This window comes from Oryza brachyantha, chromosome 7 (assembly GCF_000231095.2).
Source record: "Oryza brachyantha chromosome 7, ObraRS2, whole genome shotgun sequence".
Lineage (NCBI taxonomy): Eukaryota > Viridiplantae > Streptophyta > Magnoliopsida > Poales > Poaceae > Oryza > Oryza brachyantha.
The window spans coordinates 9,588,637-9,606,915 of NC_023169.2; the positions used below are offsets into that span (position 1 = coordinate 9,588,637).

The following is an 18,279-nucleotide window of genomic DNA, read 5'->3' on the forward strand; positions in this document are numbered from 1 at the left end:
ATCGCGTCACAAATTTAAAGACCGACCATATACTTTACTCGATTATATATATGAATCTGAGGACCGTAAAACTCAAAAAAATATAGGAATAATAATTTGGATAAACCATGTGAAAACTAGACGAGATACAAGACATGAAATTCTTAAAGAGGTTGAATCCCATACCTTTCAGTGGGACTTCATAGGAATCAATGTTGTCCAATCTTTGGTTGCAAAGGATCGATTTGGAAAACTAATTTATAAGATTCAAAATCGACAAAAATCCTCCGTTAACTATTTGTTCCAAAGGGTGGTTTAACACTAAAGGGTGAAAGTTTGGGCCTCTTTGAAATGTAGAATATGTAAAGCCCATGAATAGAGAAAAAGTAGCAATAAGATATAACCATTACCTATGAAAATTGGCACATCATCTACAACTGATATATAGTCCATCCATAAAATAATTAGTTGTAGACATACTATAAATTATGAGATCTCTTTCACAGTTTCTTTGACTCTGTGTTGCAACTAGCTTTTGTAGCACGTTTTTAGCTATAAGAAAATTGCGCAGACCTTCCTCATATAACCACATATGCCGATAAAGTTACATACTAAGTTTACAACAGAGAGTAGTCTTCCCCGATGACTCCTGACGCAGGAGTTGGAACTTTAAAGTTGCATTTGTTAAGAGATGTATCTTCCTGTGATGACGCTTGTCGTCACTTGTTCAATGGGAAACTCGGGGATGTTCTGAACAGTTGATCATGATTCACAATGAGATCTACAAAGAAATGAGAAACCGAATCATGAGCTGGGCTGAGCATATTTCTATCATACATCAGGCATGCAGGCATATCTTTATGTCAACCAGTGGTTCCAAACCTAGATGAATTAGACCAGACAAACGACCACCACCAATGATGACAAATGCCGACGCTAGCCAAACACCACCAAACTGATTGAACCATAAATTGATTTCACAGCAGCAAAAACTCGCCTAAACCTAAGCCACGGACCAAACTATTTTTTATTTCTAATGAATACCTTTCCATGTTTCTAACAAAATATGCCAATGGGCAGAAAAGGCATTTACGGATGAAAACAAAATTCTGCTGTCAATCCTGTAACCCAATCCACCAGAAAAATGTATGCAGTGGTTCTCACCAAATTAAACATTTGCCCTGTAGTCTCTGTAGCAGTTACTATCAAATTTCAGTACCTCGGTCAAAACTTTATAAAGAAATGAAAATTAAGAACTGAGCCCACCTCAGTAACTCTAGGTAGAGCCAATAAGGTTTTTTATTTCTGCAAGGCAGTCATCGAGAGCTTTATACTCGGGGGTATGTAAGAAGTCTGCCGCCTACATAAGAGAGGTCCAAACAATGAGCTATCTGGAGGAACGGGGCATTAGAGAGCAAACAGACTTAACTTATTTAGAATTGGCATTTTGTTTTGTTTTGCTATGTTATTTCTGAAGATATTACAGCCATATGTTGTAGCTGATCTTAGCATCACATATTCAATTGTTCATTACCCATTCTTTCTGGCTAAGGATCATAAAGTCTACATCACAACCTATCAATTTCACATACAAGTGAAATGGAACAGTGCATGAAATGAGTCATCTACCTGTTTTAAGGAGCTTTTAAGGTGCATCTCAGCTGAAAATAACTCTCGTCGGCTTCCAGTTGAAGAAGAAATTTCCATGTACACCTTGCAAAGCTGCAGAGAAGCTTGAGCATACTTAGTGAACTTCATCTGGTCATGCCATAGTCCAGAACCCTGCAAGTACACTAGTCTAATTAATAACACGATATAACAGTGCATGCTATCAATAATGATATAGAAACAAGCAGAATTAAATGATTTCATGAGACAAAAATGAAGCACAAATCAGTAATAACAATGGAAGGCATATTTTCAAAATTCCACACATTTGCAGCTAGGGGTAACAAGGTAAAATTACTGACTTTTGTATAAGAAAGTAGAAAAGGGTCATGTCCATTCAAGTGTATCATGCACAAACTCAACAGACAAAATTCTCTCTGACATTGCAACATTAGCCATGCCCATCCTGAATATCACAATTGATACCAGGTTTTTAGTAGGGCAGCAGTGGAACCACCTACCATAGCTATGATCCAAGCAAGGCATGTCTGGGCTTTAAGGAGATGAGACACAGAAATCAATGGAACTTTTAATGGCAAGCAAACAAAGATGTTATCACAGTCAGCATGAGCATAGTCATGCTGTACACACCTGGAGAGATCGCACTTGCTTCAACAGAGCTTCCGAACATGCAATGAGGTTACCCTTAGTTTTATGCCACCTTGCATACAAACCCCATATCTCCGAATTGCTACCCCCACTTTGTACAATCTACAGACAATACCAATCAGATATAACACACAAAGATGTTGGAATATAAGAAGATATGCATTTCATATAGCTTATGAACCTGCTGAAGGATATCACCAATTATATCTAACAACTGGTTGGACTTCCTGGTCTCTTGATTTGCATCACCTGAACTGCTGCTGATAGATTCAGTTTCTTGAGTATCACAGAGATGTGTAGGTTGTTCTTCAAGCATGGTCATCACTTTTTCCAACAAATCAGTGTTGAAGCGTTTGTTCGACGACAAGTTTAGTACTATTTTGACAGCCTCTAGTGTCTGCACAGGGTACCTCATATTATTTTAATAATCATGATGAACAAATTAAAATCATACTAGCTGGCATGGTCTGATATATTCAAATGAGGTAAAAATATTCATCCTGCAAAATGCTGACAAAAAGACATGTAATTCAAATGCTCATATTCTAGATTAGTAACTATTAGATATATTTGTATAGCATGTATGTATGGTAGTACATATATTGTATTCAAATCCTCTAATTGAGTATCTATTCTACCAACCTCGGCTATAATATCTATACATGGTCACCCCCTCTAATTGGGTGTGAGGTGTTCCACCAATCTCTTTCTACAATAAACAATTTGGTAATGAGCAAAATGCATTGTTGGCCATTAAACTTGTCATGAGAGTTGTCATGTGGATCCCTTAAACCTAGAATCGCACTCCGACACTGCACTTGTTTAAAGGGTTTACAGTACAATCCAAATCACACATGGTTGTGTCTTACACCATCTTACAACTGACCTGACACCATGCTACTTACCAACAATGTATCAAGTTTGGTTTCTTTCTCAACCCTCCTGGCTATGTAGTGTGCCTTGGATCTGGACAAGATGAGAAAGTAGTTGTAGTTTTTGCTGGTGTTCGGCAGTAGAGACCTAAGTTAGGTTGGTTGACTGTTGTGGACTCCTTGTCCATTTCTGTTTCATGGCTTTGCTCCGTGGTGATGTTAGTTGGGGTGGTATGTACTGATCTGATCCTTTAGGGTTAGATTTATGTTGGCCATTAGGGCATCCGGAGTAAGTTGCTCTCCAACTAGGAGGTGGCCAGCAACCTTGGATATGGAGGGCAGGCTGAAGTGTGTGGAGCACTGGCATCAGGGAAGAAATCAGTAGCGAAGGGGATAACTAATATTAGTGGTGAAGTGGTAACCCCACTGTTGTTAGCCATGGACATGAATGCATCTTCACTCATACAGTCATACTAAGTGTTCAAAGATCCATGTTGGCAAGCGATCAGGCGTCAGATCGCTTGTAAGATATAACCATGTGCAGTTTGAACCTAGAAAGTGCAATTCTAGAGCTTTGGCACCTAGAAGTGTATTTTTCTTCATGGCATGGTAAAGTACAGGAGACAATCTGTAGAAAGATTAGTATCAGCACCTAATAATGAATTAGACAAAATAAGCAAATGAAGAAATAAACATTTTTTAACAAGGAGTGTGTGAAAGCATTAAAAAATATTGTATAAAATTAGGAGATGAGCTATTGAATATATAAGCTTATGCATTTGATGAGCTCTCAATAAACATGATGAACTCTCAAATAAACTCACCTAAAAGTTTAAAACGCAAGCTTCAAGCGAGAAAAGTAAACTAATATACAGCTCACCTGTCGAGTATTCCCTGTATCCAAAAGAACCTTGCTGTAATTATCCCAAACTTCCCAGCTATTCCTCCTAAAAAGGAATTGATTTATTGCTAATCAGAAACTTTAAAGTAATGAAATTTATTGAATATAATGTTCTACACACTTGAACTTTACAGCTTCCTTGAATGCTTGAACTGCTGCTTGGCTCTTTCCTCTAATCATGTGCCTGGACAGTGAACAACAACAGAGATATAATACAAAAACCTATAACACAAGAAAACTAAGCTTACATGATAATGGAACATCCAGAACTTCCTCAGACCCAATAAGCCTAGCTTTTCCATCCCCAGAACATGTTAACCCCACCTAAGCACTAAAGCTTAGGAAGTAGTTTTTTATTTGCATACTTACTGCACCAAAACCATAACTTCTAAACACCTAAGCATGCATCTTTCCATGCAGTTAATTTTAAGGCAATGATTTCTAAACTAATATATATCCTAGAACTGCTCCCTAAAGCTTTTTGACAAAAATCTCTACAGTTAGGTTGATATGAGGACTTCATTATTTTCCCAAATGAGATAATATTTCCTGTGCAAAGGAGGAAAAAGAACTGCATCTTTGAGGTGAATAATGAAATCAGGGCACAATATACCAAGTGAAACATCACCACCATAGTATAATAATGAAGGAATAAATAGCAAAAGTGAGCATACAGGCAGGCTATGTTGTTCCATGCTTCTCCATTTTCAGGATCTATCTGCACAGAGCGACTAAAAGCATCCACAGCTTTCTGAAGATCTTTATCCTGTATGCACAAAACAAAAATAGTAGATTATTTTTTTCACCAAGTCCAAGTTAATTGAAAATAACTATTAATAGTGTCCATCTATTCTATGTTATAAGTGAGCAAATCTGTCCATGGAAATACAGGCAGAAGAGCTACTATAGTGCAATCATGGTAGCAACTAATCCCATGGTGGAGATTGGAGAACACTAAGTTGAATGATAATGGGGAAACAGAAACTGTATAGCATGTCATTTAGGCAAGAAAAGTTTTTCTCTAATAACTTAATCATCTAGCATGATATTTCTCCTGCATTATAAATTAATGCTTCCTCCTTCCCAAAATAACATCATCTTTGGTCCATCTTGTTTGTCCCAAAATAAGTCCACTTTTGAGCGATCGTTGCATTGAAAGTTTGTGAAAGTAGGGAACAAATGCATTGAAACTAGATAAAGTAGGGGGACAATTGCATTGGAATTTGATAAAGTGAAGTGTATTCTAATCTCTTTGCTTTGGTATTGGTATGTGGAATAGGTGAAAAATCAAGTTACTTGGGACAGAGGGAGTATGTTACAATTATATATGTATACTTGTGCACAATACATACGATTTTCAAAGCATCTAAAATCCAAGAACCATCCTACAAGTCTTCAGAGAGTGGAAACAAGTGAAGAGGAAAGGTATGCAAACATGTTTGTGACTAACAGTTGTATGTAGCAAAGACATCTCACTAAATGAATAACAAGAAAACTTAGCTGCACAGGTTCATCGTTATTCACTAGTGTATAATCATTAACCTATAAGTATAAAAGCATAAACCATTTTTTATAAATGCCTAAATATGACACAAGTATGCAGACAGTTTTCATTAACCTTATTCTTTTTTGCATAAATTTGATATGATATTGTGAACAGGATCATTATACAGGAGGAAGATTACTTAGAATTGTTATCCAACTCATCAGATATTAGAAACCTGTTAAAATGCGACTTATCCAACCTTTCATGCCTATGCCCCAAAAGGTTAATACTACTGTTCAATCAGTGTTCTTAACGTGACAAGGCAAGGCGACCCCCCCCCCCCCCCCCGGCCCCCAATTGCCTAGGTGACGCCTAGACGTTTAAGGCGATGCCTTGCACACATGAGCACAAGAGGCATACTAGAGACCTAATCATGTTTTCAATTGGAATATGAAAATAAGGCAAAAAGTCAACAAGAACGCTAGGCGGTGGCGATGCTTTGCTTCCCAACTGCGCTCGGACACCTAGGTGACGCTTCAAGAACCATGCGATTAACACAGAAAAATCATTGAACCAGGGTAACACTAAATGTTTATTGGATGTTTTTTACGCATCTGCAAACAAAAAACATGAACATGACACAAATATTATGGCTTATAGTACTGATAAGCAAATTTCAGGCAGGACACACAAAAAAAGGTTCTAGTGTGCAATTAACTGTAGCCTCCGAAAAATTCTCGATACAAAAAATAGATACAATTTTGAAAGTTACCTTCCATGCCACTGTTCCATATGCAAACCAGCCATCTGGAAACAAAGTATTCAATGCCAATGCGGATTCCCTACCCAAAGTTCAAAAATATGCAATTTTCAGATGAAAATGTAAAAAACAATTCACTCAAAATTAGTTCCATACCAGAGTATTTTGGATGCATGGAAGTCATTCCTGTTGTATGCACTGCGAGCCAGTGAACGCTACACCAAAAGGTAAAAGATCGTTAAGACAAATACTCCATTTATGAAAACATGCATTAGTAACAGTTTGATGACAAAAGCAACTGAGGAAGGAAAATACCAGAGCTCGAGCAGATTTGTTATTTGATACTTCCAATGCTTTCTTGTAATAATCATCATTATTAGTAACATCACCAAGTGAACACCTAGATGTAAATAATTTCCATCAGCCAACACAGATTTCCATTCAGCACCAAAGATAAAACAAAATTATTCGAGTCAGAACAGAGTCATTCCATAAAGTGAAGTGTATGGCTGACACAATGACAGATGAAAACCAAGCGGAATACCTTTGAGATCATTGAGGATGGGTCAGTTATAGTGTCATAGTTTGAGGTTGAAATTTTCTTGAAGTGTAATTTAGGATTTTTTTATCAAAGTATTTGTACAACTTTTGGACATTTACTTTAAAATAAATAAATTCTCCATATTGGCTCCAAACAAAAATGATTTGAAATTTTAGGTGGAACTGTAGAAGATAGGAAGTTATGTTAAAGAATTTATTAAGTCATAGGCAATTGCTAAAATAGCATATGACAAATGAGGCTGTAAACCCACATAAATAGCCTAGAACATCTCAAGTAAATAAAAAAAATCTACTTACCATAATCTTGGGTCATGGGGTGTAACCGATATTCGAGCATTTATTATACTAGTGGCATCAGCAACTTTACCTAATAATCTGCCAAAGAACAATTGTTAACTTTTCTTTTACGGCAACTGTTAACTCATACAAGAACAATATCAACTGATTGTATGCCAGGTATATTTCAAATGGAACGCATACCTATAGCAGTAGATTAAATTATCCCACAATTCAAGATCTTTAAAAATATCCAGTGCTTCTCCAACTATACCACAACTTATCAAAAGCTCACCATATTCTCTGATTTCATATGTAGCAAAACAAGTCAAATTAGTTTTTTTTTTTTCTGAAACAAAGGAAAAACAGCAAGGCTTATATCAATACATACTTTCTTAATGCAGGGAGAGTTGCCATCTGAATTCCGAAAACCAGTTTGGCTCTCTGTGCAGCCACAGGGAAATCATTGCCAATATTTTCAACCTAAGGAAATGCACAAAATATAAGTATTAGTAGCACCAGAAATTGAAAGTACAGACAGGAGATAGCCACTTCTCCCCCAACCTTCTCAAAGGCCCTGTTTTGGGAGCCCATAATCACCAGCCTTTCCACCAGGATGTGCTGGGGATTGTTGGCTTACAAATCAAGCCAAAATATGAACAAACAAAATATTATGATCATTGGGTAAATCAATTTGACCTATCACAAAGTATCAAGAACATGTGAATAAATCAAGTCAGATCTAAACCAAAGTGTTCAGCACATCAGTTTGACAGACCAATTAAAGAAATAGATCGTGAAAAAAAAAACTTTTTTTTATTCTCCTCCAAGAAAAGGCATATCAGTTCTCCAAACAACTTATCTACTACTCCTATAAAAGGGAGTAGTGGTGGTGGTGGGTGGTGGTGAATCTGCCACCTACCCCACCACCAACTCACTCCTATTTTTTAAAATAAAAAAAATTGCGACCTATATATCAAACCACTTTTATTAATTCTATTTTAATAAAATGCTAATGATATTTTTTAATAAGACCCCGTTGCAACGCATGGGTAATATGCTAGTACTACTAGATTCTTACAGCAACCACAATGTACGAGCAGAACTATTAACATGGATTTGGTTACATTTGTCTTGTCAGTCACACTGAGTGTGATTTATGTAACCACTATGTCCATATTAATATTTTCTATATCTACCCATTGTCAGCACAGTAATTTAATGACAATTTGATCTAACAAAGAACTGGTCTAGCAATCAAGTAAATGAAGCAACTATTGCTTCAATAGTGTTTCCTTGAAGGAACTGTGCTATTGTTCAAATAAAAACTATAGCAGAGAGAACTGAACCAGATCAGGGTATTGTAGTGCATAGGAGAACATTGGCTCTGTTTGGCAGAGGGTTGAGCTAAAAACTTCCCTTGGTTTCAGTGAGCACACTTTCCGAACTACTAAATGGTATGTTTTGCATATATATATAAAATCTAAAAGTTTCTTTAAAAAATTATATTAATCTATTTTTTAAGATTGCAATAGCTAATACTTAATTATTGATTCACTAATGAGATACATCTTCAATCAATCTCAAACTCACCCTAAAGAACACTGCAAGAAGGAAGTTCTAACAGGTGGACTCTTTCAATTAGTGCTTCCATTTAACTCAATGAAAAATGGTTAAGGCTGCTAACTAGGGTGAACAGTTTACAAGATAAGGGAGGGTGGGATTTTGGGGAAAAGCAAGACAGCACTTATCTGGAAGTTTTGCCCAATATCCTATCAAATTGTAATCAACTATCCAAGTATTTCATCACTCCTTATAATGCCCATTAAATCCTGGAAGCTTCTACAAGGAAAACACATCATGGCTTATGCCACATGGATGCATAAGCGCTGATGTTTCTAAAGCGGAGTTACTGATGTCTTACAAGACATTACTTAAACCACACGACCACGTGGTTGCTTCTTGCAAATCTTAATTGGCAGAAGTTCCCATGTGACGCTTCAGACTTACAGATGCATCTAGTTGGAAACCACTAATAATCTCAAGTCCAGGCAACAAGGGGCCCTTATTACCTACTAACGGTCCACAGTATTTTCAGCAGTTGAGCACAGCTCACGGAGGTGCCAAGCCTGGGTGGGCCCTGACTTGCCCAAGAGGTGACCCCACTGCTGCAGCTGGTTGAAGTCCATTAATTAAGACTCGTTATAAGCATATCTTAGCGGTATGTATGAAAATTGACAAAGAGCATGTAATTCTGTAAAAAGTTGTCTTAACAGCATAGTATTGTGACGATTTGTTAAACCATGAACACATATGTAGATTCTATGAGTTTGTAAGACTAAAAGCAAAATGCATCTCAGAAAGATCAACACAGAAACATGAAAACTGAGACCTAATGGGGAAAATTGCGCGAATGTAGTAACTGATAATGCATTTACCAGATTTTCCATCATTAATAGTGCCCTCTGCTTAGTCCGACTGCGGGTGGACTCCCATCTAATACGCAGAATATCACACAAACTCCTGACCTGAAATAAGGAAGGCGTGACTGAACTTCATTTGACCAAAGCTGAATGATAATAATATAGATATAATTGGACAGCACACAGCAAAACATCCAACAAATTAACATTTTGCCTCTTTATGTACGCATATAAGATTAGAGTTGCAACTTGCATGTGACAGGTTCAATGGCCAATGGTCTAAAATAGTTTGGGGACAGCCTTTGCCGGTTTATAATTTTATGTAATACACCTGTGTAGGATTAGGGATGCACATGTTTCCAGCAAATAATTTGATGCAATTAAACCATACCACAAAGTAGGACTCCTCCTGAGAATCAATTGACTCTATGTATGGTGCCATCTCCCACCCTGTGTAAATAAAAATGCCAAATAACTTACATGTGCATAGCAGAATACATGAAAAATACAGAGGCATATCATTTGAGTGATATACATGATTAATAAAAGAGCTCCAAAGAAGTTTATGTTGTAAAAAGGGTGATTCTAATCTAACAGGACTAGGATAAAGAAAGCCCAAAAGAATCCAAGCTAATCTATTAGGATTAGGATCCCCACTTTCTTTTGGAATAGAACTAGCCAGGGCTATAAATACCCAAGGAAAAGGCCCTAAGTAACCAAGCCAAAAGGCCCAAAACCAAAAGAGAGGTGGTCGTTCAAAAAGAAGTAGCAACATTAGGGCATACGAGAGGATTAGAGCCTAGGAACCCTTTAGCATTAGATTCTTGTATAGAGGAAGGAATCAAAGAGTTCACGAGGTTACTACAATCCTTTGTATTTTTTGGAGGTCCAGTTGTTTTTAAGTTCAACGTGCTAGACAGACTTCCATGTAAAGTTTAGGATAGTATATGGACTTTTTCCTTAGTATTATATAAAACAATGTAATAAACGCTTCTAGGGCTACATAGTGCCCAGGCACCATCATTTCACAGATATATATCATAGACAACCCACAAGAAAATTTTGAATTTATTTGGTTATCAAGGTTAGCCTGTTCACTAACTAAAGTCCGAGTTGAGGATAAAACTGATAAGCCTTAGTTGAAAGTACACATCTCACTCGGTTCTCCCCTACTGTTTTCCCTACATAATTTCATTTGAGTCAGACAATGTACAAAATACAACTCACATCAATTGAGAAGAAAATGAGTACTGGCAAATTAAATTAAAAACTAAAGATTCAGAAATGATTTTGTGAGTGCCAGAAGATGGATTTGCTGATGCAACACCACTCAAAGTTTTAAAATTTAACCAAATAACAAATTAACAGAATGCCAAGCTATTGCAGTACATCGCTTTAGCCACAACAGGCAGCTTCTGCTCGTTGAGACTTGTCGCCTTCCAAGGTAAAATATGCAGGCCAAACAAGCATTCATTGAGACTTTCCACATCTATGATGTATATAAGAACATGATGCTTTTAAATTTATGTATTTTGCAATTATTGAGAAAATTAGCCATCTTTGTGGCTCCATCTATTTGAAAACTAGAAAGTCGCCAAGATATAGTAATATCAGAATAAGTTTAGAGAAGGACCAAAGTTCACCAATACTGTCCACACTACACAATGAATGATAAATATGGGCATACCAGACATCTCATCATGCCGACTCCTTCGGCTAACATGTAAACATTCTGCAAGGACAGCAGCTTGCTGCATAGCTGTCAGTACAGCCTTCTTGCCTGAATCTTTTGTGCTTTCATTGCCTGAATCACTTTCATTTTCTACCAGTCTTGGCATTCTTAGTATGTCACAGAATTCATCACTTTCACCAGGAACAGAACTCCTTGCATTTTTCAAAGCAGCGGCATCATCCTGAGTTCCTGTGAGTTTTGTTGCGTGTCCCTCGCCAGCTGCTGGTTCACTGCTATTTGCAACAAGTACCATTTGGGACTTTGCGTTCACCTATAGCAAGGAACAGTTCACTTCAAAGTTTTTAAAGGATAAATGTTCTCTTTATGAATTTATGTTATAGAAGAGCAAAATGTCATGTAGAGGAAACAGTATGGCCATCAGGATGAAGCAAACACGTGCAGGAATAAGCAGCACAGTGGCCAGCAAGTTCAACTCCATCGATTGTTTAAACAGAATTCAAGTCATTAAGTATTGATTCTAGGTAGTAGGGCAATTTTAGGATTCTCAATAGAGTTGGACACTGTTATACCAAAGTTATGGCTGGACTCTTCAGCATATAAGAAGAGCAGATCATTATTTAATTAGGCAAATCGTTAATCTAATCTCCCCAATCTTCTTCTCTGCCCTGCCCTAGTGCACTTAGTCTTTTCTGATCTTTCAACACCATGGCGTCATTCCACCGAAGCTACATACCTTGTCCAACCATCTACCATAGTTCAATTCTCCTCTCTCTAGTACATGCATGTGACATAAGATAAATCATGTAACTGAAGTAACCGCAATTATACAGTATAATTTTCTCATTTAGCATAAACAATGCTTTGAAGAAACAGACTGAAGCGGGGTTAGGTGTTATTTGGTAAAAACAAAATCGAGGTGAAGACTCAAGATAAATCTACCTAACATCCTTTGCTAAATGAAAATAAGTCACCTATGAATCTATCTATGAAAAGCATCATATGAATAACAGAAACAAAGGGACAAGTAGAGCATTATAATCCACCTGATGTATTGTTCGAAAGCCAAGAATCCCTGTGAGAGAGAGATGCAGCCCACATGCTTCTTGAGCACTATCCAGATGCAGCCTAATCAAATACACAATCAAAATAATTTTAAGATGGTAGTATTATACTCAGCGTGGCTACAGTTTGCTGAAATTAAAGTAGATAATAGGGATGGGTGTGGGTCGACCAGCGAGTACTCCTTGGCCCATGCTAGTTCAAATAAATGAACTAAATTCCATTTTAGGTATGGGTCAAGAAATACCTGCAAGTGGCCTGTGCCCATCCCTAGTAGATAATGATTGTCAATCAGCATCCCCTTCTTATTTTTATTGAACTGTATGCCCAGGATCCTAAGTAGATTTTCCTGATAATGTTAATAGTTCACAAAGTGAAAAAAAAAACTATGTAGAAGGAATACATTTTTACCAATATTTCAATTACAAATATCTAACTGTTGCAAAAACTAAATTTAGTTGTTCTCAGCACAATCTGTAGTTGCTTGAAAGTATCATGTATGGCCATGCACATCATATCACATGAATAGAAATTAACTTGAGAGCAATTAGAAAATGATAGTTGGAAATCATGTTTCGAAATCTGGAAATGCAAAGGTCCATACAAATTTATTACACTGACTGTCAGTTCAATCCTACTGATCTTAAATAACAGCCTCAAGCAAGGAAGTATCAATGATTTAGGTAGTCAGTATAACAAACAAATGATGAATATCATCCAGTGAACTTTTACATTAAATTAAATAATTATAAAGGGAGACCGACCTTGATTGATCAATTCTGCCATATTTATATTCCGCAATTCCAGCTTCTAAGAAAGCAGCCGAGACAAAGTATGAGCCTTCTCCATCACATAACAAAGGACCCCAGTAGCTAAAAACATTTTCAAGTTCACCAAAGTGGGCCAACGTCTTATTCTTGTACTCTTGTACTTGATCAAACAAAGTGGATGATAACTCATCGACAATGTTCTGCTGGACCATAGATAGTCTACACAACCACCATGAGACACTACAACAATCTGTGGTGTCCAGACTCTTTATACAAGTTAACATTTGTTCTGCAAAGACAATAAACTGCATAACAGTAAGATAGAATCTAACTCGTTACAATTTTTAAACAGACAGTACAAAAAGAAGGCAAATTCATTTGCCCTCTTGAAGTCTGTAGTTACACAAGGAGAACTGAGCAAATTTGCCAGACTAAACTCTGAAACCAACATATCCATAACAGTGCTGATTAGGAAACAAGGCAACTGATACAAGATTATTCGAAGTGGGAATCGGTACAGAGTTTTCTGGAGGGGGGTATTGGTCCAATGTTAAGTTGGTTTGTCACCATGATGCCATCAATAACACCTAATGCTCAATATACAGCAAACCATGGAATCGCTAACATGGTTAACTCAATTGAACCTACTGTTGACATAATTAAGAACACAACCAGTTAAAAATTTTGATATTTTAAACCTCCCTGCATTCAATGAACAGCAAATAGCAACCCACCAGTTCTGATTCTATGAATTTATAGTCTTAAGATACAAAAGCACACACTATCAATATTATATTCATGTGTAAAACCAAATTTTATATTATTTATTTATTGTGATAACATTATACCAAAACAAAAGGTAAAGTATACTTATCCTTTTAAAAGTATAATATTCCGCTGTTTTTTTGTAAAAAAACATGTCCACAATCCAATTACTGTCCATTGTTTAGTGTCCTGAGACTTGCTCAAATTTGGTCGGGTCAGGGTGTAGACTGGATAGGGTAGTCCATTAAGTGGAGAGACTGTGCGTGTGTCATAAACTATAGATGACTTGAATCACCTGGCATTCAATGATTATGACAGTGTTATTTCAAAAGGCTCAGAAACCTACCATCTATTTATGCTGTTAAACAACAAGTCATTTCAACATAGATCGACTTATTGAAGAAAGACTGGAGGGGAGGTGCAAGTAGTTCAAAAGAAGGGAATATGTAAGTCACCTCGAATACTATGCAAACCACTAAGATAAGTTGCATGAAAGAAATAAATGATCGAAGGCTCAAAAGCATACCTGCATAAGTGAGAATTTCCCATGAACATGGGAACCAGTAGAAGCTATGCGAGCAGAAGCCCATGCATCCCATTCACCTTCAAGATTCCTATAACATCCTTCATCCAAAGATGAAGTCCAGAAGGGGAAAGGGGAATACTTACCTTGGGGCCTACAAATATTTCATAGAAAGCAAATATATAGTTGCACAAATAAATATTAGATGCATTAAAATCTTTCAAGATATTCCAATTCCTTTCAAAATATTCTAAAGAAAAGAAACCAACTCTTCTTTTGAGGTAAAAATAAACCAAACTGAATGTTAATTTTCTGGTATACAACACAACCAACATATATGTGTTTAACAATTAATAAAAACATTAAAATCTTTCAAGATATTCCAATTCCTTTCAAATATTCTAAAGAAGATAAACCAATTCTTTTTTTGAGGTAACAATAAATCAAATTGAATGTTATTTTTCTGGTATACAACAAAACCAACATATATGTGTTGAATAATTAACAGAAACATGCAGGTGTTAACAATATCACACAGAGGATGTAATATGTCACGCAAGATAGAGGTTATACTGAAACATCAAATGCGCAAGTGTTTACTATACAAGTAGCAAACAGATTCCATGCACTTCCATTTTAGTTCGTGTTTTAGAAGGTTTACAGAAAGTTAATATTAAGCAATTCATTGATTGGTTTGGTATATTAAACCCTACTTTTTTTATTATTACTGAGGTTATAGATTGTTCCCATGAGTTGAATATGAACCCACTGCATTCTCTCCTACCAGCATCTTTAGGCCTGTCCACCAGCATCCTCCAGATACTTCTTACCATGAACTGGATGTGCCTCACCTACAATCTAGTGCTTCCCAGTTGCATTTCCTACTGTGGCCCATTTTTTTACTGCTTGTTACAGCTGGCATGAAAGATTTTGAGATTTCAGAATGTCACTCCACAGTATTTTCATATTTTTCTTTGTTAATATCTCTGGTCTTTTAAAAAGGAAGTGATGAAGGTGGTGAGCATGAGTTTGTTGCCACCACCCACTAACATGAGGGGTCTTAGAGTAACACAGATGAGCACTCCACTCTCTGCACCAATCCAGACCCAAATCAAAACCTACCAAGGACTGAACAGTCCACTCCAAGAGCATCCCCGAGCTTATGGTCAGCTAGCCACACCATTCCATGGTTGCTGCAGCAAAAAGTGTTGCTGGTGCTGAGAAGGAAGAATGAAGTCGTTCATGCTCCATTGTGGAGTGTCAACAGAAGCCTACCAATGAGGACTGTCACCAATGTGTTAGTGAATCCATAGGCATGGAATAAGATTTAGTAGAGCTGACCTAAGGAGGAAGATGCAGTGCTGTCATCAATTTGCACGCTGGCGGCAGCAGCTCTACAGGCACTGAAGTTAAAGGGAGCTCAGCTCACCATTGATAGGGCCATCATTGTCATCAGCCATGGCATGAGAGACTGAGGTAGCAGGAGATGGTATCCTGAGTGAGATAAAGAAGAGAAAGGGAGAGGTGGTGCAAATTTGCATTGGTACAGAGCTGAGTGGTGGAGAACGGACAGTATGTATGTCAGGTAGAAGTACAACGGGGGGAGGGAGAGGTACAAGAGGACAGAAGGCAGAGAGAACAATCAGAATGGCTTAGCATCCTGGGAATTTAGTGAGGTAAACCCATAGACAAGGTTGAAGAAACACAACTTCCTTCCATGGCTGCTTCATCATAGGTTGGGAAGACAAGAGTTATTGTCGCTATAGCCATGGTTGCTTTGTGGAAGAAAAAGACTAAAACCACTACTCCTTTGATCGACATTATTGTATACCAACGACCTTTGAACAACAGCACAGTGCTCCTCGAGCAGGTAGAGGCGAGGATTTGCATATTCCATTTAGACCCTCTGATAATCATGAACAATTCTTCCTCTGATCTATTTTGGCCATCAGAATCTTCATATTAGACCATCGAAACTCGATCGATTTCTTCAAGCTTGACATATTGAGTACATACCACTACCGTGTATACCAGTGGAGCCAATTCAAACAACCCACTATTAGAATTACTTCCCCAATAATCTACCATTTTTCTTTTATCAAAAAACCCTTTTGCAACATACAGGCACATGGCTAGTATAGGAAGAATATCTATAAGACATGGCCATTGAGCATCAGCTTATGTGCTAGGGAACAGGAAACCCTGAATTTAGCAATGTGTATCACAGAATTCAATCAAATTTACAACAGCTTGGTCCCAAAGGGCATAGTTCCCCATTGCATTCAACAGATTGGTCCCAAAGGGCATGAATACCCCCACTGCATTCTTAGACCTATCAACTAAAGCGCAAGCTTGAAAGAAGTCCGGGAGTCAGATTTTTTTCAGTTTTTAAGAACTTATACCATTTCTCCCAACAAGAAAACATATTCTGAATCCAGAATCAGCTAATTGCATACAGGCAGTGGCGGAGCCACCTATATGGCGAGCTATGGCGGCCGCCATACCTGGCCGCCGGCAGAACCCCTCGCCATACTCAGTGTTGTACGCCGCGTAAAAAATGATTTATAAGTATTGTGATTTATATGGAGTACCATCCGCACGATGATTTATAAGTTAATGCATTATAGCTTCATTTTATTTTACATATGTGGTTCTTATACACAAATTAGAACTTAGGCCGCGTTTGGGGTAAGGGGATAAGTTAACTTATCTGGCGCGAAAAACATAGTAATAGATTAGTACATGATTAATTAATTATTAGTTGTTAAAAAATATAAAATAGATTAATATGATTTTTTCAAACAACTTCAAAATAAATTAATATGATTTTTTCAAATAACTTTTATATAGAAAATTTTTGCAAAAAATTACACCGTTTAACAGTTCGGGACAAAAAAGTACACAGTTAGCAGTTCGCCAAAGGCAGATTTTCGTCCCGGCTCCGCCACTGCATACAGGTGCAACAGAGACACACAACCCAGCAAGAAATTCAGAGGAACCGGGCAACTCACCCTGTCACGTTCTGCTGCGTGAACGAGAGCAGCGCAGCCACCGCGGCAGAGAGCACGACGGCGCACCTGCACTCGAACTCATCGCCCGCCGCCCCGCCGTCCCCGCGCAGGAACGCCTCGACGGCGGTGGCGAGGTCGCCGTAGAACTGCGCCGCGGACTCGGGCGCGGAGGCGGAGGCGGCGGGCGGGAGGAGGTGCGGGGCGGCGGAGGCTAGGGCGGCCGCGTACTCGCCCGCTTCGACGGCGGCGACGGCGGAGGCCGCGACCGGGCCGAGCGGGTGGACAGGGGGAGGCGAGGGTGCCGGGGGCGCGGCCAGGGAAGGGAGCGTGCAGCGGAGGAGGCGGAGCTCGACCTCGCGGAGGAAGGTGGCGGGGCCCGGAGGGTCGGGCGACGCCGCCATGGCTGCTTGGGCGGCGGCGACTGCGAGGTTTAGGGTTTTACTACAACGACGGGCAATAGGGCCAGCGAAGCAGCGAATGGTCGACGACTGGACGTCAAGGACAGTAATGTTTTTGTTGGTAAGAGGAAGTTACCGCTCCGATTCATCTAAGGGGTTGTTTAGTTCCCAAAAATTTTCACTTAAGAATATCACATTAAATTTTTGGACATCTAAATAGAGTATTAAATATAGATAAAACAAAAAACTAATTGCACAATTATGTGAGAAATCGTGCGACGAATCTTTTGAGTCTAATTAGTACGTGATTAGCCATAAATGCTACAGTAACTCATATGCGCTAATGACTGACTAATTAGGCTCAAAAGATTCGTCTCGCGGTTTCCACGCCAGCCGTGAAGTTTGTTTTTTCATTCGTGTCCGAAAATCCATTCCAATATCCAGTCAAACGTCTGATGTGACGTGCAAAAATTTTCATTTCACCAACTAAACACCCCCTAATTACGCATTTGACTTCTTTTTTAC

At 38.2% G+C, this 18,279-nt stretch overlaps 1 protein-coding gene across 2 annotated transcripts; it reads right to left on the reverse strand.

Moving 5' to 3' along the window:
* Positions 1-355: 355 nt before the first annotated feature.
* On the reverse strand, positions 356-17,826 carry LOC102699877 (tetratricopeptide repeat protein 27 homolog). Of its 2 annotated transcripts, XM_015839945.2 has the most exons (21): positions 17,357-17,826; positions 14,349-14,499; positions 13,052-13,362; positions 12,272-12,353; positions 11,223-11,538; positions 9,927-9,985; positions 9,551-9,640; positions 7,504-7,595; positions 7,317-7,415; positions 7,134-7,211; positions 6,591-6,675; positions 6,432-6,490; positions 6,288-6,357; positions 4,704-4,795; positions 4,151-4,213; positions 4,009-4,075; positions 2,438-2,653; positions 2,239-2,358; positions 1,609-1,761; positions 1,246-1,339; positions 356-760 (listed from the first exon to the last, which is right to left on the reverse strand). In XM_015839945.2, exons 1-20 carry the CDS (start codon positions 17,755-17,757, stop codon positions 1,256-1,258), a joined length of 2,688 nt encoding a protein of 895 aa, XP_015695431.2. In that variant the 5' UTR covers positions 17,758-17,826; the 3' UTR covers positions 356-760; positions 1,246-1,255. The 2 variants fall into 2 exon arrangements, with proteins under 2 accessions (XP_015695431.2, XP_040382089.1); XM_040526155.1 differs by lacking the exon at positions 17,357-17,826 and having other exon boundaries at positions 360-760; positions 13,052-13,346; positions 14,349-14,434.
* Between the last annotated feature and the right edge of the window lie 453 nt (positions 17,827-18,279).